Genomic DNA, 22,922 nt, shown 5'->3' with positions numbered 1-22,922 from the left:
ACTTTTTAAATTGACTATTCTTTCTATTAGAAAAAGTAATTTGATAGACTAACTAGAGTAACTGATAGTTATTGGGCACTGTATATTTTTTAAACACCTCACTAGAATGGTTTAAGTGGGGATAAAGTGATGTTTTAAAAAATATTTTACTCCTCAAGCATATTCAGATAAGGTATTTTATGGTATAGGAGGCTTGACACTCGTCCCAGTGACTACATAGAAAAAACTCTACTAAACATACAACCCACTGTGTCACAACTGAATGTGTTTTTTTTTTTTTTTTTTTTTTAACAGGGACAAGCAGACGTTTGCTGCCACACGACCCTCTGCTGTACTGCTAGAACAGCTGGCAGTATGTGTGGCCAAGGGAGAGCCTGTCCTTCTAGTAGGAGAGACTGGAACCGGAAAGACCTCCACTGTGCAGCACCTGGCCAGAGTCACAGGTCCGTGCAGGTTTATAAGCACACATATTGGAGCCAGTTATGGGTCAGCAGGTAGAGCGGGTCAGCCACAAACACTGCCCGTCCTGTCTGCATGTTGAAATATTTTCATTCCCAAAATGCTTTGGAAATGACTACAAATGGTCTCTGATTCACATTTTATCTGTTGTGTGTTCTGTCCAGGGCACAGGTTGTGGGTTGTGAACATGAACCAGCAGAGCGACACTGCTGACCTTCTTGGAGGGTGAGTGACCCACTAATTGAACCTTAAAAGTCTTACACAAAAATTTGCATCACTTTTGAATTTTAAGTCTTGATCACATAAATTATAAAATGATACATTTTGATTTTACAGAAAAACTAAATGGAATATCATGGCATTATAGTCAAACAAAGGGTTAAATCAGTGAGACTGACAATAAAAAGAGGAAAAACTGATTAGCATATTTCTACACACTGCTAATAGGTGCAGCAACACAGCATGTATGCTCTCTGCCATAAAACTAAGATTTTCAGTTCTGTTTTGAAGCCAAACTCCAGTTTAACACATTTCTGCCTAATGCAGGTACAAGCCAGTAGACCACAAGCAAATCTTGCTTCCTTTAAGGGAGGCCTTCGAGGACTTGTTCTCTCAGACCTACTCAAGGAAGCAGAACCTGACCTTCCTGGGCCATGTTCAGACCTGCTTCCGGGCGAAACGCTGGAATGATCTGCTCAAACTCATGGACCACGTTTGCAAGTCAGCTCTAAATAAGGAGCTACAGCAGAAATCGGATGGTAGTGTAAACAATAATAACATCTAGTGTGCTGACTACTGTCACACAGCGCCTAATATTCGATGTGTATTTGTGCAGCTACCTTGCTGCAGAAGCAGTGGGAGGCATTGGCGGCAAAACTTAGTCAGACCCAGCAGCAGATCCGAGCCTGTGAGACTGCCATGGTTTTCGCCTTTGTGGAGGTAAAAGATTATATTTGTGGATACTTTTTTATTTATTAATGAACTTCATGAAAAGAGCAGTAAACACTGTGTTACTACACTTAAAAAACACACAGTTTCCTCTGGTAGTCGACAGGTAGGTTGTTGCAGCATCTTGAAGAAGCTGCATCAGTTCTGTGAATTCAGGCTGTTTCTGTGGGGTCCACACCATCTGTGGCAGGACTCTTTGCTTTAGCACAGTTCTTTAGTACAGTATTGTATATCTCCTTCAACCCGTTTGTAGCTGTCACACACATTCATGTCTAGTACTGTATAACCCAAGTTATATTCATGAATGTTGTCAGTGTACCAGCTGTGTTCTACTGTGTGCTCCTGTGTGTTCCTCTGTAGGGAACGCTGGCTCAGGCAGTGAAGAAGGGCCACTGGATACTGCTGGATGAGATCAATCTGGCAGCAGCAGAGACATTGGAGTGTCTGAGTGGACTCCTGGAGGGCAATGCTGGATCTCTGGTGCTGCTGGACCGTGGAGACACTGGTGAGGACTGTTGTGAAGACATTATCAAAGCCCCTACCTTGTTTGCTTGTCACATCCTTTGAAATCCTTTATTGAATACAGCTTTCAATATTTGTATACAAAATTAAGAATAACTTAAATTCACTGTTTGTAATTGAAATCTGAACTTTTGTTGGCAGATACAGTCAAATAATATTTTCAACTTGTAGATAGGAGTAGGAGTAGCAGAAGATATAAAATCCAATCCATAACTGTCACATTGTGACATTTTAAAGAGAAACTAAAGTTCTGCAGTGCAATTTTTCAAACTCCTCATTTTTCAGACAGAAACAATGATCAAATGAAAAGGATTACACCAGGCTAGATTTGTGTCATTTGTCCCAGATGCACTTTGACACGTGTCATTGTGTCATTGTTGATTAACGTTGTTTGTTTTGATGAAAGAGTCCCTGGTTCGCCACCCAGACTTTCGCCTCTTTGCCTGCATGAACCCAGCTACTGATGTGGGGAAGAGGAACCTGCCTCTGGGCCTCAGGAACAGGTGAGAATGTGCAGTGGTGCAGACAAAATGACATACAGAGCATATTAACAGTGTAAGAGTTTGAAACCAGATAACTAACACGCAGCAATAATGCTACATTTCTCCCTTGGTACCTTACAGGTTTACTGAACTTTATGTGGAGGAGCTGGAGAACGAGGGAGACCTACGGATTTTGGTGTCAGACTACCTCAAGGGCTTGAATCAACACAGGAATGTCATCAGTGGTATTATAAGGTAATTTTACATTAGGTAAAATTGATCTGCCCCTTCTCCAGGTAGTGCCAAAAGGAACTGTGGTTCCACATGATTTGTGTCTTGACAAGACTGTGTGTTGTGGTGGAGTTGAAAATCAAATTATAGACACAATTTCTTTTAAAACCACTTTGTCAAAAGTCTGTGGAGATTCCTAGTGTTTGTCAAAATATCAGATTTCAACATTCTAAGTAGAATTAGTGGGAATACAGAAATTTGCATAGCATCTCTGTTTATTTTATTTCTCTATTTTCTGGGACAAGGATTAATGTTTGGGAGACACAAAGATGCTTATTAGATACTGAGTCCTCTTTAGGGTCACAGGGATCTGCTGGAGCCTATCCCAGCTCTCTTTGGGTGAAACGCAAGGGTACACCCTGGACAGGTCACCAGTCGATCACAGGACCACATAGAGACAAACAACCTCACACACTCACACTCACTCCGATGGGCAATTTAGAGTCACCAATCAACCTGACATACATGTTTTTGGACTGTGGGAGGAAACCAGAGTACCTGGAGAAAACCCACACAAGCACAGGGAGAACATGCAAGCTCCACACAGAAAGGCCGGGTTTTGAACCAGGAACCTGATTGCAAATGTAAAGTAAAGTAGGAGTAGGAATAAGTGGGCATAGATAATGAATTAAGTAAATGTGTTTGTTTCCAGTTTTTACCTGGCAGTCCGAAAGGAAGCCAAGTCACACCTGGTGGATGGAAGAGGACACAGACCACACTATAGCCTGCGGACTCTGTGCAGGGCACTGAAGTATGTGGCAGAAAACCCCTGCAGCAGTGTGCAGCGTTCACTGTACGAGGTAGGTAGGGGGCTACTGAGAAATGGTCTCTTTTAAAGGAATATGGTACTGAAGAGAAAATGATTAATATTGCCATGCAAGTAAGTACTCTGAGTTGACACACTCTTTGCTTGATGCTCGCAGGGTTTCTGCCTGAGCTTCTTGACTCAGCTGGACAGAAGCTCCTACCCTCTGGTCCAGAAATTGGTGTGCCAGCACATCCTGATGGGGAACACCAAATGTCTGAAACAAGTAAGACACTCTTGCAAGCACACCTACGCACTTTACATGGCAGAAATTACTCCAATTAATATTGAAACTCAGTTGAAACCCATGGGAATTCAATTACTAGTATCTAATAATACATAATAATTTACTAATAATAAATACACAATAAATAATATAATTATAAGAGTACAGTTATTTTGGTCAGCAATGGAAACGTCCAGATAAAGTGTTTTAAAGGTAACTTTTGGACAAGAATATTTATGTTTGTTGGATGTCTGTGGACAGCTCATGAATAGTTTCTCATTATGTTGCCTACAGCCAATTCCGGCCCCTTCAGGCCAACTTTGTGTGGAGGTAGAGGGCTACTGGCTCCACCAGGGAGAGCTGGAGCTGGCTCTGGACCCCAGCTATATCCTCACTACTTCAGTCAAGCTTAACCTCCGCGACCTTGCCAGAGTGGTATCTGCTGGGTAGGAAAACCATCGCACAGCCTGACACCATGCCCATTATTTCCCCCAAATCAATGGGTTCATCTATAAATGGCCAGACATTCATTTTGACAGAGTTAATTTAGGCCCTTTAGGAAATAATGCATCAAAGTGCATTGGGACAAAACGTGGTTGGCCAGAATTCCCCTGCAGCCAGTGACCTGCTGGGCACTGACAGGCTTTTATGCCTATATTTGGGTTGTATAAAGGACAAGGGTGTTAGATGGAGTTTAGGTCAGGACTGTGTGCAGTCTAGTCAGTGACAAGCTGTGTGGTTTCGTGTGAAAAACCTGGCCATGCTTTCTGGACAGGGGAATTGTCATTTTAAAATTAAGAGAGGGACAATCACAAACCTCTGAAAAATAGTTGGTAGTGCAATGTAAATATGATTTCATTTTGTGGCATTAAAACTTTTTAGTGTCCCAGCCCAGCTCATAGAAAACAGCCCCAGACCAAAAGAATGTCTGTGCGCAACAGCAGCCTCAAAGTCTGATTATCCAATCTGGACCAATAAGCATTTACCATATCAGCAAAGCTTAATGCATGGTGTCACATTGACCCTATCCTGACTGCTCAATAGTCCTTTAGGTTAATTTGGTGCACTCATGTTACATCATTCCACACTGAGCCAATGAGAAATCAATAGTTAGCACTACCATCACTCTCTTTAATGTTGTGACCTCACAGGACTCATCCAGTGCTCATCCAAGGAGAGACATCTGTGGGGAAGACCAGCCTGATTCGGTGGTTGGCTGCAGCTACCGGGAACCAATGTGTGAGGATCAACAACCATGAACACACTGACATCCAGGAGTACATAGGCTGCTATTCATCAGATGACAGGGGCAAGCTGGTGTTTAAAGAGGGTATGAGAACTTGTTTACCTGCTAACTGTGGTGGGCTTTGATAGATTGTGTCACTAATTTGATATATTTACAAAATAAATTCTAGAAATGGATGTGTGCAGTTCACATCTAAAAGGCCTTTATATCTCAAATAGTTATGTCTAGGTGTGACTTGAATATTACAGTTTTTAAGAATATATGAATTTTAGATTTAAGAAAGAATTAGCTATGATGTAAGAGAGAGCAATGACATCCAAAGGACAAAACTACTAGGGATTTATTGAAATATTATGGTATATATACCACAATACAAAATATGATGATATATATATTGTAAAGATAAATAATAATGAAATTACAGTATGTAAATTTTTTCCTTGGGTTTGTTAGTGGTGGGTTTTACCTGGGTTCAGTTATAATAATCACTGTTATGATAGATATGATATATATCATCATATATAATATATTTTAGTCTTGACTGGTAACAGGAAATTGCATTTTGTCATATTCTGAACATTCTGTAGTCTGCCAAGTGAACTGTGGGACCTCAGACTGCTGTGTTGCTTGTTTGTGCATGTGCACCAGGTATTCTGATCGATGCCATGAGAAAAGGCTATTGGATCATCCTAGATGAGCTGAACCTTGCCCCCACTGATGTCCTGGAGGCTCTCAATAGGCTGCTGGATGACAATAGGGAGCTCTTTGTGGCTGAGACACAGGAAGTCATCAAGGCCCACCCCAGATTCATGCTGTTTGCTACCCAGAATCCCCCTGGTCTCTATGGTGGTAGAAAGGTATTTCATTTGTTAAGCCTGAGAAGGATTTGTGTCTGATGGCATGGTTTCATTTTGGCTGCCTTCATATACGGTGTTTCATCCTAGAGGATAAATCCTTTTTACTGCATCTGATGGACCACTATTAAATCCTGTAACACACACCTTACCTTGCACATCTCACCCGTGCCATGCTTTTAATAGGATAAAAAATTTAAAAGTCTTTAAAAATGCAATGCTACATGGGATTATGATATTTATGAATCATTGCCACATCTTTTTTTATGATACTCTGAAAATAGTACCAACCAGCTACATCACCATTCACACTTTCTTTAAGGCTCAATTCAAATCTGGACATAAACCTAAAAAGGTAGCATTTTTTGTAGTTGTGCATTCAGCATGGTGAATGGAATGATCTTAAGGTCAATCTGTTTGTCATTATCAAACGAACTGTAAAATCAGATTGACTAACCTTTACTAACTAATGTCCTCCGAACCTTCAGGTGCTCTCCAGGGCTTTCAGGAATCGCTTTGTGGAGCTGCACTTTGATGAGCTGCCCAGTGGAGAGCTAGAAACCATCCTCCATCAGAGGTGCAGCCTGCCTCCATCCTACTGCACCAAGCTGATCAAGGTCATGCAAGACCTTCAGGTAACAGAAGACCTGTATGTTGATGTACTGCACTAAAATTCTTATTTTTCTGGGTGAGCCTGACTGCATGTGTGGAATTCGTTTTCCCCCCCTAGTCATTACGCAGGGGATCCTCTGTGTTTGCGGGGAAACATGGCTTCATCACACTCAGAGATCTGTTCCGCTGGGCAGACCGTTACAGGCTGGAGGAGGAGACAAAAGCCACTCAAGACTGGTTGCAGCATTTGGCTGATGATGGTAAGATCTGTAAAACATGTTTGTTAAATCACCAGCTGACACCTGTTTCACTAAAACCCTGAACAAAGCTAATGTCTTCCTCATCAGGATACATGCTGCTGGCAGGACGTGTCAGGAAGCCTGAGGAAGAGGCCACCATCCTCTCCATCCTGGAGAAGCATTTTAAGAGGGTAGTAAACTCTGAAAGCCTGTTCTCTCAGAAGCAGGTGACCAGCCAATTCAGTGAGTAGAGGAACTCTTCGCTTTAACGATACACCTCACTCTGTCACAGTAGCATTTACAGCTAAAGTATGTCTACTGCAACTCTATCAAAAGTTATTTAAAATAATGCAAAGTGAATCCAGAGTGGGTGTGATAAGGTTTTATCAAGTCAAAAATTTGTGTATACCCTAATTGTTTGTAGACCTTGGTGAATGTTTATTGTTGATTGCTGTCAGGAGAAACTCCAATAGTCCTGATGGCCTAGTGGTTTAAGATAAATACCTGTGAATGCAAGGTTCCTGGTTTAAATCCATTTGAGGAATTTCAGTGTTTCTGTCCTCATCCACAAAAATCTGTCGATTCCACAGCCTCACAGGTCACATTTAACCACTCTTAGCACATGAACACCTATTAAACTCCTTATTTCTTTAGTTTGATTTTGTGCTGAAGAGGAAGCTGATGCACATACAGTACTAAACAATTCAGTTAAAAAGTAAAAAGGAGAGTATGTAGCCATCTAGCTTGTGTGATAAACACGGTGTCATGTTGGCTCAATGCTTTGACTTGGCAGGTCCCTACATTGACAGCATTGCTGAAGTTCCAGAGGAGTTCCGCCATGTTGTGTGGACACATGGTATGAGGAGGCTGGCCGTGCTGGTAGGACGGGCGCTTCGATTTGGAGAGTCTGTTCTGCTTGTAGGAGATACTGGGTAAGATTTGACTGACTGACGATCATGTGGATAGATCACACAAATGATGATCACATCAAATGGATGTGATCATTTTTAACCATAATAGAGATGACTGTAATGATCACACCACTAGAGCCAGACTAAAGCATTTACAAAATGGATTAAGTGTCTAGTTTATTCTTTCCCAAATTCAAGAATCTGAGGAACTGTTTGAGCATCCAGGGTTCTTAATTACTGCATCTGTGTTTATTTTAATCATGCTAAGCATTTTTACTATTCCCTCACCAGATGTGGAAAGACTACGATCTGCCAGCTATTTGCTGCTTTGGCTGGGCAGAAGTTTTTTTCAGTCAACTGTCACCTACACATGGAAACGTCTGACTTCTTGGGAGGCCTGCGACCTGTCAGACACACACATCAGGTACTGACTGGTCCACAATGGTTGCAAATGTCAAATAGACAGGAAAAACCTCCAAGAGGCAGAGACTAACCCAGAGGCAGAAGTGAGCAAAATGCACAACAACAAAAGCTGACAATCTTGTCTTATCTCTTTAACTTTTCATTTTCATCCAACTTGAGTTTTTGCCCTACCAGATGTTTAAAGAATCAAGATTAATACATACAGTCCAGTCTGTAGGTTTTTGGACAATTACAAACTTTTTTGTTCCAAGGTTGTAGGGCTTCAAATGTAATTGAACAGGTGCACATAGAGGGGGCATATGAAGGATAATGTTACATTTGAATTAAGTCATTAAGATAAAGCAAATCTATAAAATTGATTTCTGGAAAAATAATGTTGTACCTGGGCAGCACGGTGGTTTAGTGGTTAGCGCTGTTGCCTCACAGCAAGAAGGTCCCAGGTTTGTAACCCAGCAGAGGCCTTTTTGTGCGGAGTTCGCATGTTCTCCCTGTGTGGGTTTTCTCCAGGTACTCTGGTTTCCTCCCACAGTCCAAGGTTGATTGGTGACTCTAAATTGCCCATAGGAGTGAGTGTGTGAGGTTGTTTGTCTCTATGTGGCCCTGTGATGGACTGGTGACCTGTCCAGGGTGTACCCCTGCCTTTCATCCAAAGAGAGCTGGGATAGGCTCCAGCAGATCCCTGTGACCCTAATTAGGAATAAATGGGTACACATACTAAATTAATTAATTATTAATGTTGTATCTTTGTGGGTTTGCAGCCTGATGTTGAGGATGGCCGGCTGTTTCAGTGGCATGACGGACCCTTGGTGGTGGCCATGAAGGGGGGTGGCATCTTCCTCATGGATGAGATCTCCCTGGCAGATGACTCCGTGTTAGAGAGACTTAACAGGTACATACATCATCTGTGGCCTAAAATACAGTAGATGCACATTCAATTCAATTCAATTCAATTCAATTGAATCTTATTTGTATAGCGCCAAATCACAATACAAATCATCTCAAGGCACTTTACAAAAACTAAAACTAAAAACCCAGCAATTCCCTTATGAGCAAGCACTTGGCGACAGTGGAGAGGAAAAACTCCCTTTAACGGAAGAAAAAACCTCCAGCAGAACCGGGCTCAGTTTGGGCGGCCATCTGCCTCGACCGGTTGGGGTGAGTGGATAGAGGAGAGAGAAAAGAACAGCAACAATAAACAACAGATAGACACTGCAGCTCAGTGCACCGATGGTCCTCGGGCAGTCTAGGCCTATAGCAGCATAACTAAGGGATGGTTCAGGGTTACCTGAAGCCAGCCCTAACTATATGCTTTGTCAAAGAGGAAGGTTTTAAGTCTAGCCTTAAAAGTACAGAGAGTGTCTGCCTCCTGAACCCAGGCTGGGAGCTGGTTCCACAGGAGAGGAGCTTGATAACTAAAGGCTCTGCCTCCCAGTCTGCTTTTGGAAACTCTGGGAACCACAAGTAGACCTGCACTCTGAGAGCGAAGTGGTCTATTGGGATAATATGGTACTATGAGGTCTTTAAGGTATGAAGGAGCTTGATTATGAAGGGATTTGTATGTGAGAAGAAGGATTTTAAATTCTATTCTATATTTTACAGGCAGCCAATGAAGAGAAGCTAATATAGGAGAAATATGATCTCTCTTGCTAGTTCCTGTCAGGACTCTGGCTGCGGCATTCTCAATTAATTGGAGGCTTTTTATGGAGATATTGGGACATCCAGATAGTAATGAGTTACAGTAATCTAGCCTTGAGGTAACAAATGCATGGACTAGTTTTTCTGCATCATTTTGAGACAGGATGTTCCTAATTTTGGAAATGTTGCGCAGGTGAAAGAATGCAGTTCTAGAGATTTGTTTTATGTGTGAGTTAAAGGACATGTCCTCGTCAAAAATAACTCCAAGGTTTTTCCCAGTAGTGCTGGAGGCCAGGGTTATGCCATCTAGAGTAGCTATAATTTTAGAAAAGTTATTTCTGAGATTTTTTGGCCGAAATATAATGACTTCTGTTTTCTCTGAGTTTAAAAGTAAAAAGTTACTGGTCATCCAGGCCAGTTAGACAGGCTTGAAGTCTGGTTAACTGGTTTGTGTTAACAGGTTTAATAGATAGATACAACTGAGTGTCATCTGCATAGCAGTGATAATTAAGAGTGCTTCGTAATGACATATCCTAAAGGAAGCATGTACAGGGTGAACAGAATCGGTCCTAGCACAGAGCCTTGTGGAACTCCATAACTAACTTTTGTTCGTGTGGAAGGTTCATCATGGACATGAACAAACTGGAATCTGTCCGATAAATAGGATTGGAACCACTTTAACGCTGTTCCTCTGATACCAATCACATGCTCCAGTCTCTGTAATAAGATGTTGTGGTCAATGGTGTCGAATGCTGCACTAAGGTCTAGGAGGACAAGTATTGAAACAAGTCCATTATCTGAGGCTAAGAGAAGATCGTTGGTAACTTTCAACAGTGCTGTTTCTGTACTATGATGTGCTTTAAATCCTGATTGAAAATCTTCAAATAGTTCATTCCTGTGTAAGTGGTCTGATAGCTGCTTAGCAACAGCTTTTTCTAGGATTTTAGAAATAAATGGCAGGTTGGATATTGGTCTATAATTAGCCAAGACTCCTGGATCAAGTCTAGACTTTTTGAGTAAAGGTTTGATTACTGCAGTCTTAAAGGCCTGTGGTACGTAGCCTGATACTAGAGATAAATTTACCAAGTCTAATAAAGATTAGTTCATTAATGACAGGGTGTCTTTAAGCAGTCTAGTCGGGATGGGGTCTAAGAGACACGTTGATGATTTCGATGAAGCAACTACTGATGTAAATTCAGAGAGATCTATGGGAGAGAAGCAGTCTAAACATAACTGAGGTCCTACAGATGATTCAAGAGCTACTGTAGTAGAAGATTCATTTATTGCAGGTATAGGAAGCATCTGCTGAATTTTATCTCTAATAGTTGTGATTTTATTTGTAAAGAAACTCATAAATTCATCACTGCTGAGAGCTAAGGGAACACTGGGCTCAACAGAGCTGTGACTTTTGTCAGCCTGGCTACAGTGCTGAAAAGAAACCTGGGATTGTTCTTATTTTCCTCTATTAATGATGAATAGTATGCAGTTCTGGCTTTACGGAGAGCTTTTTTTATATGTTAGTAGACTGTTTTCAGATTCAGAACAGTCAGACTTAGGAATATAACATTCAGATTTAGGAATATATGAACAGGATTAACATTTCACTGCTTTTTCAAGATCAGTTACTGACACATCTTGCATTTTGAGCATGGTATTTTGGGCCATATACAACCACAAATGGGTAAATAACAGCCTAGAAAAAAAAAACAACACAGCCTTTGACAGTGTGTCGTCCATGTTGTCAGTGTTCTAGAAACAGAGAAGTCCCTTGTGCTGGCAGAGAAAGGCAGCGGGGACAGCGATGATGTGGAACTGGTCAGAGCAGCTGCTGGTTTCTGTCTGGTTGCCACCATGAACCCTGGAGGAGACTTTGGCAAGAAGGAAGTAAGATAAAAAACAGTGCTTGCATTGTGTTGTCAGTGGTTCTTAACATTAATGTAACAGCAATAACAAATCTTCCTGCTAAAAAAAAAAAAAAATATATATATATATATACTCTCTCTCTCTCTCTCTCTCTATATATATATATATATATATAAACTCAAGAGGTGGTTGTAGGTAGAGTCTGACTTTTGTGCTTCTCGACAGCTCTCTCCTGCCCTCAGGAATCGTTTCACAGAGGTCTGGTGTCCCCAGAGCAACAGCCGCAGTGACCTGGTTCAGATCATTCAACACAACCTGCGTGCTGGCCTCTCACTTGATGGTAAAGTAGTTTTGAAATATTAAGATTATTCCTGGTTCAGATCATTCAACACAACCTGCGTGCTGGCCTCTCACTTGATGGTAAAGTAGTTTTGAAATATTAAGATTATTGCTGAAACAATTTTTAGTTGCAGTCACACTTTTAAAAATAGAGTTTTTTAAGATAATACACCAAATGTGTCTGGGTTACAGCTTCTCAAGCAGCGCACAAACTAAGATGTACTTGATGTGATTTGTTCCATATTATACAATGAGCATTTGTTTTTGTTTTTTTGTTGTTTTTTTGCTACATATTACATGTGTAATTTTGAGACATTCTGACCTCTGATTGATATTTTGACTATGGAGGAATGGAAATAATAAAAAGTAGTGTCATTAATTGATATTTAATTGGACCACAAAAGCAGAACTGAATAAATCCTTCTATTAATTTATATTTAAATGGCCAATAACAAGAGCAATCCTAAAAACAAAAGTACAAATGAAACATTAAACCTTCCATAAATACTTCCATTTCAAAAATCATGAATGAATTCCCCATTAAATATTGGGATTTCAAAATCAATCTGAAAATGTGCTTTCAAAAGAAAAGTAAATAATTGAATTATTAATCTGGATTAACAAATTTGGTTTTAAATAGAAGTAGGAATTGGGGTATACATGGGGTATTTGAAAGGCCAATTCCTACTTCTATTTGCAATTGCATTTTTCCTTTTTTTCCCACTCCTTTTTGTTTTAGCTTCTATATATGCTTTTTGATTAAGCCTCTAAATTTACAAATTCTGTGGCACTCTGGCCACTCTCTCAAAACAAAAAGTAATGCTAATTAATCCAGGGTAACAAGCTCTCTGATTGTCTGTCCATATTACTGAATCAAACACAGGTTGCGACATTGCAGAGCTCATGCTTGACTTCATTGAGTGGCTGACCCAGCAGGACTTTGGCCGCCGCTGCATCTTGAGCGTCAGAGACATCCTGTCATGGGTTAATTTCCTCAATGCTGTATGTGAGCGGGATGAGGATGGCTTCATGACCATGGGGGCACTGGAAGATGAAGAAGAGGCAGAGTGGGACCTTAGATTGGACACTGTGACTGCCTTTATCCATGCTGCATGTCTGGTCTACATAGATGGCATAGGCTCTGGTGAGCTGAAGGGTTTTTACTTCCACAGAATTTACCTCTCAAGGGAGGTGTTTGGAAAAATGTGATCCTAGTTTCTGTTTTCTTGCAGGCACCACCGTGACCTGTGCAGACAACGCCCTCCGGGCTCGTAGGGTGTGCCTCGGCTTCCTGCAGCAGCGCCTTAGCAAGATGACTAAGCTGGATCAGGAGATGCTGGACTCCCTCAGAGTCTATGACAGCAGCCTGCCACGGGAACCCCAGTGGGGTGAAGATTTCTTTGGCATTGACCCCTTCTATATTGCTTTGGGTATGGACTTCTCATTATTATAACACATTTCATTGGTATGGTCCAATACTCTTATATTATTACATTGCATTATTGCATTGGTTGCACAATTTTAATGTTATATTGATATTTTACCTACACCATACCACACAATTCTCTAAATGGGATTGAATATGGTATATACATCCTCTCTCATGAATGAATCGGATAGCTCTGTCTGTTCACACAGGGCCTCACACTCAGAGCCGTAACCTGTCAGACTATGCGATCACAGCGGGCACTACAGCAATGAATGCCCAGAGGCTGCTGCGGGCACTGAAGCTGCAGAGGCCCGTGCTGCTGGAGGGCTCTCCTGGTGTGGGAAAGACGAGCCTGGTAGCAGCACTGGCAAAGGCATCTGGGAACCACCTGGTTAGAATCAACTTGTCCGAGCAAACGGTAAGCCTTAAGTGAATATTCAGGAGCCCTTCATCGTGCTCTGGAATGAACTTCTAAGACTAAAAGGCTCTGATGCTGATGAAGTGCACCTCCTGGCAGGATGTTACTGACTTGTTTGGGACAGATCTCCCAGTGGAGGGAGGGAAAGGGGGAGAGTTTGCATGGCGTGATGGTCCCCTTTTGGCTGCTTTGAAGGCAGGTCATTGGGTCGTGCTGGACGAGGTAGGGTCATACAATTTTTTATGAGATGAGATAAATGTTATTAATCCCTGAAGAGAAAGTCGGGTATATAATTTAATAATAACATAACTAGTAATTCATAACTTGGAACCTGTTTTTGTTTGTACGTGTTAAAAGCTGAACCTGGCCTCTCAGTCGGTGTTGGAGGGTCTGAACGCCTGCTTTGATCACCGAGCAGAAATTTATATCCCTGAACTGGGCATGAGCTTCCAGGTTCAGCATGAGAAGACCAAGATCTTCGGCTGCCAGAACCCCTTCACTCAAGGTGGTGGGCGTAAAGGCCTGCCCAAATCCTTCCTCAACAGATTCACCCAGGTAAGGAACAGTCAAAATGCTTACTTTTATGTACTTGATGCTTGTTGTATTAAAAAGGCATACATGACCTACAGTAAGAAATGAAAAATTCCAACAGTCAGTAGTCTTTGTGATAAATATTAAAGTTATTTTGCTAATATTTCAATTGAACATGTTTAATAGATCAATATTCAAATGCATTAACATTCAGAGTTTTTGCTCAGCATGTAAATGCAGAAACATAATAATCATTGTGACACTTGTGTTTCCAGGTTTTTGTAGACCCACTCAGCAGCGAAGACATGGAGTTCATAGCACATTCCATTTTTCCCAGCATTGATGAGAAAATCATAGCTAAAATGGTGGACTTCAGTAACAGGGTAGGCTTCTGTTGCCCTTTACTCTTTCTGACTGTGTGCTGAGAAACTTGGGCAGTCTGGCAGTGAAGAATCTGAAGATGCAGCCTGCTGGTCCTTCCAGCATTTGGCAGTGTTTCACAGGTTAAAAGCCTAAATAAGGTTTTCTGCCTCCCATAGCTTGTCCAAGAGGTGTGTGTGGAGCGGAAGTGGGGTCAAAAGGGAAGTCCCTGGGAGTTCAACTTGCGCGACATGTTCCGCTGGTGTCAGCTGATGCAGGCCGACCAGTCACCAGGCTTTTTCAGTCCGGGCCAGCATGTCACTTTGGTATATGCTGACAGGATGAGAACAGAGGCTGACAAGGCTCAGGTACTTTGCTCATCAACTTAGCTTTTATCAAAAAAAAAATGTCAGTATATTAATCTAGGGGATCCACTAATACTAGATTTACCACATGTAAGAGTAAAGTTAGTCCAAATGACAAACTGGGGGCAGTTTTTATCAAACTTTATTTAGGTTTTTCTTTAAAAGCCTCATCAGGAGCAGGCAGAGATGACAAGGCTAATCAGTAACAGGCTAATCATCAGACTGTCAAGAGTAACTAGAAAAGATATTTCAGATGATAAAGGTAAGTTTACCACTGTTGTGGCTTTTAAGCAGAGGTGGAAAGAGTACAACAATATTCTACTCAAGTAAAAGTACTGGTACTTTGATGAAATTTGACTTTGGTACAAGTAAAATGATCATTGTAAAAATCTACTCAGGTAAAAGTAAAAAGTAGCCCTTTTAAAATTTACACAAAGTAAAAGTTACTTAGTTACTTTTCAGTGCGTATAAAATAAGGCATGTTGTGGAAAATTCAAGGTTCGAGTCTCTGGTCCAGCAGGAATTGTCAGTGGCACAGAGTTGAATACCTGTTCACCTTCAATACCATGACTGAGGTGAGACCCTTGAGCAAGGCACCAGACCCCCAACTGCCCCCCGGGTGCCGCAGCGCTGGCTGCCCACCGCTCAGGGTGTGTGCTCACTGCTGTGTGTGTGTGCACTTTGGAATTGGGTTAAATGCAAAGCACAAATTCCGTGTATGGGTCACCATACTTGGCCATATAAGTCGTTTTCACTATACCTTTCACTTTCACATCAGTTCAATTTATATAGGTCAGAAGGAGCCTACTACACCTACTGGAACCTACTGGTAGGTTCAGAAGGTTGTTTTTATCCTACAGGTCTTCATTGTCATCATTACGTACATTATGCCCTTAAGTTTAAGCAGGACAACTACAGTTATATTTTGGCATTAAAATATGTTGGTTAGGGTTAGAAAATAATACGTCTTGGTTAGGTTTAGGAAATAAAACAAACAAAAACGTACAGTATTAGCAATGTCAGTTGCTAATGATAATGCTAATCGTCATTGACTCGCATTGTCTCCAGTTGATGAGTAGGCTCCTACAGACCTATATAAATAGGACTGATGAACGCTGATAACGCCTATTCAACAGTAAGACAACAGTCAAATCGGCTGATCGACTCAATCTCTGTGTGAATTTAGCACCACTGTTAAATACGCTCCGGAAACAATACAGTAGTTTATGGTACAGTATTTTTAAAATTATTTTATTATTCTTTTTTACTCAATAATGGATGTGATTTGAAATGTACCAAAGTACTATATATATATATATATATATATATATATATATATATATATATATATATCCTTGAGATGCTTGGCCACAAAATACATTCCACCACCAAGGAGCAGTACCCTGCATGGAGAAGGAGGTTAGAGTGCAAAAATAAGGGCAACACGGAGAGAAATTAGCCAACTGTCAGAACTGCAGAGAAGGGGGATGAAGTTGGGTAAGAAAGAAATACAGCAGGCTGTCCATACCTGAGGCCCTGGAGACTGCCAAACAACGACTCTCAGCCCTGGACACACGCCTGAAGAGGTACACCAGAGAAATAGAAGCGCGGAGAATAAACAGGATGTTCTCCACCGAACCATCCAAGGTGTACGCTCAGTGGGAGGGCAGTAACACGAGGGCCGACCCACCAAGGCTGGAGACTGAACGATACTGGAAAAACATATGGGAGAGGGAGGCATCACATAACACCAATGCCCAGTGGTTGGCAGACCTGAGAGCAGACCACAGCAACCTCCCTGAACAGGAACCAGTAACCATCGCAACAGCAGATATCCGAGAAAGGGTCTCAAACATGAAGAGCTGGACAGCACCGGGGCCTGACATGATCCACACCTACTGGCTAAAGAAGCTAATTGCACTCCATGAGCGCCTGGCAGCTCAAATGAACCAGCTGCTAATGGATGGGACCCACCCAGAGTGGCTAACTGAAGGCAGGACAGTCCTGATCTTGAAGGACCCCCAAAAGGGAGCAGTCCCATCCAACTACCGTCCGATAACCTGCCTCTGCACAACATGGAAGCTCCTGTCGGGCATCATAGCGGCTAAGATGAGTAGGCACATGGCTCAATACATGAGCGGGGCCCAGAAAGGAATGGGTAAGGACACCAGGGGAGCAAAACACCAACTACTGGTGGATAAAGCGGTCGCTCGAGACTGTAAGACCAGGCAGACCAACCTGTGCACCGCCTGCATTGACTACAAGAAAGCCTACGACTCAATGCCTCACACATGGATCCTGGAATGCCTGGAACTGTACAACATCAATAGGACCCTAAGAACCTTCATAAGGAACTCGATGGGACTGTGGAAAACAACCCTAGTAGCCAACCTCAAGCCGATAGCACAAGTCTCCATCAAGTGCGGCATCTACCAAGGAGATGCTCTGTCCCCGCTGCTGTTCTGCATAGGCCTGAACCCCCTCAGCCAGATCATCACTAAGACTGGCTTCGGATACCGACTGCGAAATGGGGCAATCATCAGCCACCTCCTGTACATGGATGACATCAAGTCCTATGCCAGGACTGAGCGAGACATCGACTCCCTGATCCACACCACCAGGATATACAGCAACGACATTGGAATGTCATTCGGACTGGACAAGTGTGGTCGAATGATAACAAAGAGAGGGAAGGTTGTCAGGACTGAAGGAGTTGAACTCCCAGAAGGCAGCATAGCGGATGTTGAGGGCAGCTACAAGTACCTTGGAATCCCACAGGCAAATGGGAACCAGGAAGAAGCCGCAAGGAAAGCAGCCACAGCCAAATACCTACAGAGAGTAAGGCAAGTCCTAAGAAGTCAGCTTAAATGGGAAGAACAAGGCCATCAACACCTACGCCCTGCCGGTCATCAGATACCCCCGCTAATAAGCTGACCAAAAGAGGACATAGAAGCCACTAATGTCAAGACAAGGAAGCTCTTCACAATGCATGGAGGACTTCACCCCAAATCCAGCATCCTGAGACTGTACACTAAGAGGAAGGAAGGAGGCCGGGGACTGGTGAGCGTCAGAGCCACCATCCAAGATGAAACAACCAAGATCCATGAGTACATCAGGAAGATGGCCCCAAGCGATGGAATACTTAGTGAATATCTCAGGCAACAGAAGCCCGATGCAGAGGAAGAAGAGCAAGAACCATCATGGCAGGACAAACCCCTGCACGGCATGTACCACCGACAGATACAAGAAGTGGCTGATATCGAAAAGTCCTACCGGTGGCTGGAAAAAGCTGGACTGAAAGACAGCACAGAGGCACTGATCGTAGCAGCACAAGAACAGGCCCTGAGCACAAGATCGATAGAGGCCGGGGTCTACCACACCAGGCAGGACCCCAGGTGCAGGCTGTGCAAAGATGCCCCTGTGACAATCCAGCACATAACAGCAGGTTGTAAGATGCTAGCAGGCAGAGCGTACATGGAACGCCATAACCAAGTGGCCGGCATAGTGTACAGGAACATCTGTGCCGAGTATGGGCTGGAGGTCCCGAGGTCAAAAAGGGACACACCTCCAAAGGTGAGGGAGAATGACCGAGCTAAGATCCTGTGGGACTTCCAGACACAGACCGACAAACAGGTGATGGCTAACCAACCGGACATAGTAGTGGTGGACAAACAACAGAAGAAAGCCGTAGTGGTAGATGTAGCGATCCCAAGTGACAGCAACATCAGAAAGAAGGAACACGAGAAGCTGGAGAAATCCCAAGGGCTTAAAGAAGAGCTAGAAAGGATGTGGAAGGTGAAGGCAACAGTGGTCCCCGTGGTAATCGGCACCCTCGGGGCTGTGACCCCCAAACTGGGAGAGTGGCTCCAACAGATCCCAGGAACAACATCAGAGATCTCAGTCCAGAAGAGTGCAGTGCTAGGAACAGCTAAGATACTGCGAAGAACCCTCAAACTCCCAGGCCTCTGGTACAGGACGCGAAATTGAGGAAGACACACACACACCACCCATAGGGGTGAGAAGGGAAATTTTATATTTATATATATATATATATATATATATATATATATATATATATATATATATATATATACTTAAGTAAAAGCAAAATTACAGATTTTAAAAAGTACACCAAAAACCTACTCAATTACAGTAACATGAGTAAATGTAGTTCATTACTTTCCACCCCTGGTTTTAAGGTTGTTAAAAGTTTTAAGAGTTTCAGAGATAATCCAAAAGGGAGGAAAAAAGTTTGAGATCATCCACAGACTGCAGGGGAAAAAAGAATGCAATAACTTTGCTGTCTGTACGTATTATCTTTTCCATACACTTCTAGCAGATGATGAAAATAAAAACAGTAACAGTATAAGTAATTTTTACAATTCCAAGAGCATTGAAAGCACATGTAATATCAATAATATCAACAAACAAAAAAGACTTTTTTATGTCCTCCACATGTTTAATTGCCTGTATGTGTGCACAGATTGTTTTTTTTTTTTTTTTGTTTTGTTTTGTTTTGTTTTGTTTTGTTTTTTTTTTACTGACTTGTTTTCACTGTTTGTGTTTGTTAACTTGTAATAATACATGCCATTGTCCTGTCTCACACAGGTATTGTCTGTGTTCAGGAAGGTTTTTGGGGAGGACTTTGAGCCTTACACTGGCTCCAGACAGTTCCATATCACTCCACTTAACCTGCAGGTTAGGTCAAACACCAAACGTAATCCTGCCTTTCTCCAGTAGATGTTTAAATTTGTACAATCAAATTTGAGGATTTCTTCTCTTATGGATTGCCCTTGTAGGTGGGCTTCTCTGTTCTGCAGCGTAGCGGTGGAGCCCCTGTGGCCCTCGACCCCCCACTGTCCATCACACACCAGGCTCTGCGGCCGCTGGAGTCCCTGATGAAGTGTGTGGAGATGGGCTGGATGACAATACTGGCTGGCCCCACAGCCAGTGGAAAGACCAGCCTGGTGAGACTACTGGCTTTGCTGACAGGACACCGCCTCAGAGTGATGGCCATGAACAGCGCCATGGACACCACAGAGCTGTTGGGTGGCTTCGAACAGGTAACCAGAAACCCCGAAGTCCAGCTTCCCAAACTGGTTTCATTGTCTCAGAACATTAGACCATATCAGTCTGCACTCTTTCTCATTTCAGGTGGATATCATGAGACCCTGGCAGCAAGTGCTGGAAAGCGTGGACTACATAGTTGCCATGGTAATTAGACGGGGACTGATGTCATTGGATGTTGGCATCCAGGATACAGAGTTTCTGCTGCAGACATGGGGCCTGTTCTGCCGCTGGCTGAAAGAGGAAGGGCTGCAAACAAGTGGAGGAACAGTCAAATCAGAAGCACTGAACAAGCTGGAAGTCATCATCCTCCTCCTGCAGAAACTCAACACCAAGCTCAAAGTGTTCACTGGTAATAGGCCCAATGCTGTTGGATAACTGGATACTCTGATAAAAGAAAAATTGCATTTAACAATATGAATGTGTGAAAATGTGGTTTTAGTACTGTAACATTCCCTTGTTTGTCTTTCAGACATGTCCAAGCTACAGATGGACTTCACGCTGCTAAAGGAGCGCCTGGCACAGCTGGAGGATGGCTGGACAAATGGAGGATTTGAGTGGTTGGACAGTATGCTGGTCCAAGCCCTGCAGGCTGGTGATTGGCTGCTCATGGACAATGTCAACTTCTGCAGGTGAGAAAAGTAAAGCATTTGGGACTTGTCTGATAAGCAATATGCAATAATTTTTATTGCAAGAAACTATTGTTTTTTGATTTTGTTTTTGTGAAATTAGTTTGAATGCTATGACAGCCTATGAGCTTGTCAGTTGTGTCACACTGAACACGATATAAATTTACCAGCAATATCAACACTAATCAGTTTAGTAACACAGCCAACACACAGCTTTTCTTAGCTCATAAGTTGAGCCAACAAGGAAATTAATTTACACTGTGCCCCTGCTGGCTTACTTATCAACAAACATGTACACTAACACAGCCCACATACTCGGAGGGTTGGAAGTTGAGAACTTCTGAAATTTCTGAAAACAGGTCCAATATGTTAGTAAATTAAACTGTAATTTCTTTGCTTAGTGCCTCTGTCTTGGATCGCCTCAATGCTCTGCTGGAACCCAGTGGATTCCTCACAATCAATGAACGTGGTGTCATAGATGGCAAGACCCCCCAAATCACCCCACATCCTAACTTCAGGTATCAGAAAAACTAATCCTAAATCACTTTTTATTGAGGTCATTAAATAAGCCCATACTAAGCTGATATGTGGCCTGTGCAGGCTGTTCCTGACCATGGACCCTGTGCATGGTGAGCTGTCGAGAGCCATGAGGAACAGAGGGGTGGAGGTTTATATTCCAGGGGAACATGAAGGGGTCTGTTGGGACACACAGGACCTGAAGACTCTGCTTCACACTGCTGGGGTGACTGGGGACTGTGTGTATGATCTGCTAATTGAAATACATAAAAGCATCAAATCTGCCATCTGGGGTGAGCACTTAATCATGACAACAAATACACAGAACACACAACCACTAAGTCTGCAGATCTGGTTTAACAAACTCTGGCTTCTTTCTTTCAGATTCTCCTGCCTCATCAGTGGCCTCCCTGCTCCATGCTGCCACTCTGCTGTCCTGCCAGTTGCAGAGAGGTGTAGATTTACCCAGCGCCCTGCAACATGCCTGTGGAGAGGCCTACTCAATCTGCCAACGCACCACTGCTAACCAAAAGGTATCAGCACATTCCCAACTGTTAAAGCTGAATTTGTCTCCCCCATTCACATATACATAGGAGCAAATATTGGTCTGACTGGAATGATCAAGAATGTATTCTGACCCACTTTGCTGCCAATTTGTCCCTGTGATCACTGTATTACAATGAAAAAACCTGGCAGTCCAAAAAAACATTTTCCCATCATTCCCCCACTGTTTTAACATCTATAAAGTAGTTGGCAGGTGAATGTTTGCCTGAAAAGGTGAGTTGTGTTTTTGTGACATCATGCCAATGTAAAGTTTGTGGGCTGAACCAAAACTTTAAACGTTTTTTTGGCTCATGTGCCACGCAAGTAATTTCATTTAGCTGACTCAATGCCATCTCTGAGTCGATTATCCAGTTGCATATAGAAAACATTTTACATTTCATTTAGCAAATTTAGTGAGCACCTTCATGCATTCTGTTCCCACTAGCAAGCCCAGCATATGATTGAGCAGCACCTAGCGATCCTGGACACAGAGGACTGGGGCAGTGGGCTGCTGTGTGCTGGGGTTTGGCCTGACCGTTTCCCCTCAGCCCTCCTCTCCACGGAGGATTCCTGCTTCTCCACCGTTCTCCAAGATGGACAGGTCCTATCATTTTGCCTGAATACCCTCAGTCTGCAGGGCAAACGGTAAAGATGGCAACAGCACAGTCACATCACTACCAATGTGACCTTTATCCTGCCCAGTGATCAAGTTAAAATACTGAAAACAGTTGAAGTGGCAGTTGAAATAATTTCTGAAAAAAAAGTTGAAATGACCATTAGGGTGGAACGACTAATAGTGTAAGTTGAGTAAAACCAACCTTCCACTTAAAACACCACTGGGGACTGGTTTTGTGGGGTATGATCTTTAAGAAAAGATTTTACAATCTTCTAAGTATTTCGGGAGGTAAACATTAGAAATATGGCATTCAGTTTACACAGTACTCTGCCAGGTATGTACTCTAAGTCTTGATTGCACAGTGCAAATAGCCAACAGTTGTTTGCTGGTTCCACTCAAAACAATTAGAGGGCTGGATTTTTTCACACAGGGTTAAGATAAGTATGAACACAGCCTTTCAGTTTAAATGCTTGCGTTGAGGAATTAATGTCAGTTCAAGTCTGTAAACTAAAAATGTCAGTTGAAGATGACGGTTGTAGATACTAAAATCAGGTGGATTAACATGATGAAGTGAAGATGTTTTCATTCTGAAG

At 42.6% G+C, this 22,922-nt stretch overlaps 1 protein-coding gene across 1 annotated transcript in view; it reads left to right on the top strand.

The window, feature by feature from the left end:
• The window catches only part of mdn1 (midasin AAA ATPase 1), a 64,500-nt gene that overhangs the window by 9,421 nt on the left and 32,157 nt on the right, over positions 1-22,922 (top strand). The window contains exons 14-48 of the mRNA XM_026318009.1: positions 295-443; positions 624-684; positions 1,006-1,217; positions 1,295-1,398; positions 1,768-1,912; positions 2,336-2,432; positions 2,553-2,666; positions 3,355-3,502; positions 3,626-3,733; positions 4,028-4,179; positions 4,885-5,063; positions 5,628-5,836; positions 6,322-6,468; positions 6,564-6,705; positions 6,793-6,927; positions 7,478-7,616; positions 7,887-8,019; positions 8,777-8,907; positions 11,399-11,537; positions 11,742-11,856; positions 12,739-12,999; positions 13,088-13,285; positions 13,494-13,702; positions 13,802-13,924; positions 14,060-14,257; positions 14,509-14,616; positions 14,773-14,961; positions 19,567-19,656; positions 19,758-20,021; positions 20,113-20,377; positions 20,498-20,657; positions 21,056-21,172; positions 21,255-21,463; positions 21,555-21,703; positions 22,159-22,358. Coding sequence (XP_026173794.1) covers positions 295-443; positions 624-684; positions 1,006-1,217; positions 1,295-1,398; positions 1,768-1,912; positions 2,336-2,432; positions 2,553-2,666; positions 3,355-3,502; positions 3,626-3,733; positions 4,028-4,179; positions 4,885-5,063; positions 5,628-5,836; positions 6,322-6,468; positions 6,564-6,705; positions 6,793-6,927; positions 7,478-7,616; positions 7,887-8,019; positions 8,777-8,907; positions 11,399-11,537; positions 11,742-11,856; positions 12,739-12,999; positions 13,088-13,285; positions 13,494-13,702; positions 13,802-13,924; positions 14,060-14,257; positions 14,509-14,616; positions 14,773-14,961; positions 19,567-19,656; positions 19,758-20,021; positions 20,113-20,377; positions 20,498-20,657; positions 21,056-21,172; positions 21,255-21,463; positions 21,555-21,703; positions 22,159-22,358 — 5,499 coding nt within the window. The remainder of the gene's footprint in view (positions 1-294; positions 444-623; positions 685-1,005; positions 1,218-1,294; positions 1,399-1,767; positions 1,913-2,335; positions 2,433-2,552; positions 2,667-3,354; positions 3,503-3,625; positions 3,734-4,027; positions 4,180-4,884; positions 5,064-5,627; positions 5,837-6,321; positions 6,469-6,563; positions 6,706-6,792; positions 6,928-7,477; positions 7,617-7,886; positions 8,020-8,776; positions 8,908-11,398; positions 11,538-11,741; positions 11,857-12,738; positions 13,000-13,087; positions 13,286-13,493; positions 13,703-13,801; positions 13,925-14,059; positions 14,258-14,508; positions 14,617-14,772; positions 14,962-19,566; positions 19,657-19,757; positions 20,022-20,112; positions 20,378-20,497; positions 20,658-21,055; positions 21,173-21,254; positions 21,464-21,554; positions 21,704-22,158; positions 22,359-22,922) is intronic.

This window comes from Mastacembelus armatus, chromosome 24, assembly GCF_900324485.2.
Source record: "Mastacembelus armatus chromosome 24, fMasArm1.2, whole genome shotgun sequence".
In the NCBI taxonomy this organism is placed as follows: Eukaryota; Metazoa; Chordata; class Actinopteri; order Synbranchiformes; family Mastacembelidae; genus Mastacembelus; species Mastacembelus armatus.
The sequence above is the reverse complement of the archived record's forward strand: the minus strand, read 5'-3'. Positions and strand labels throughout refer to the sequence as shown.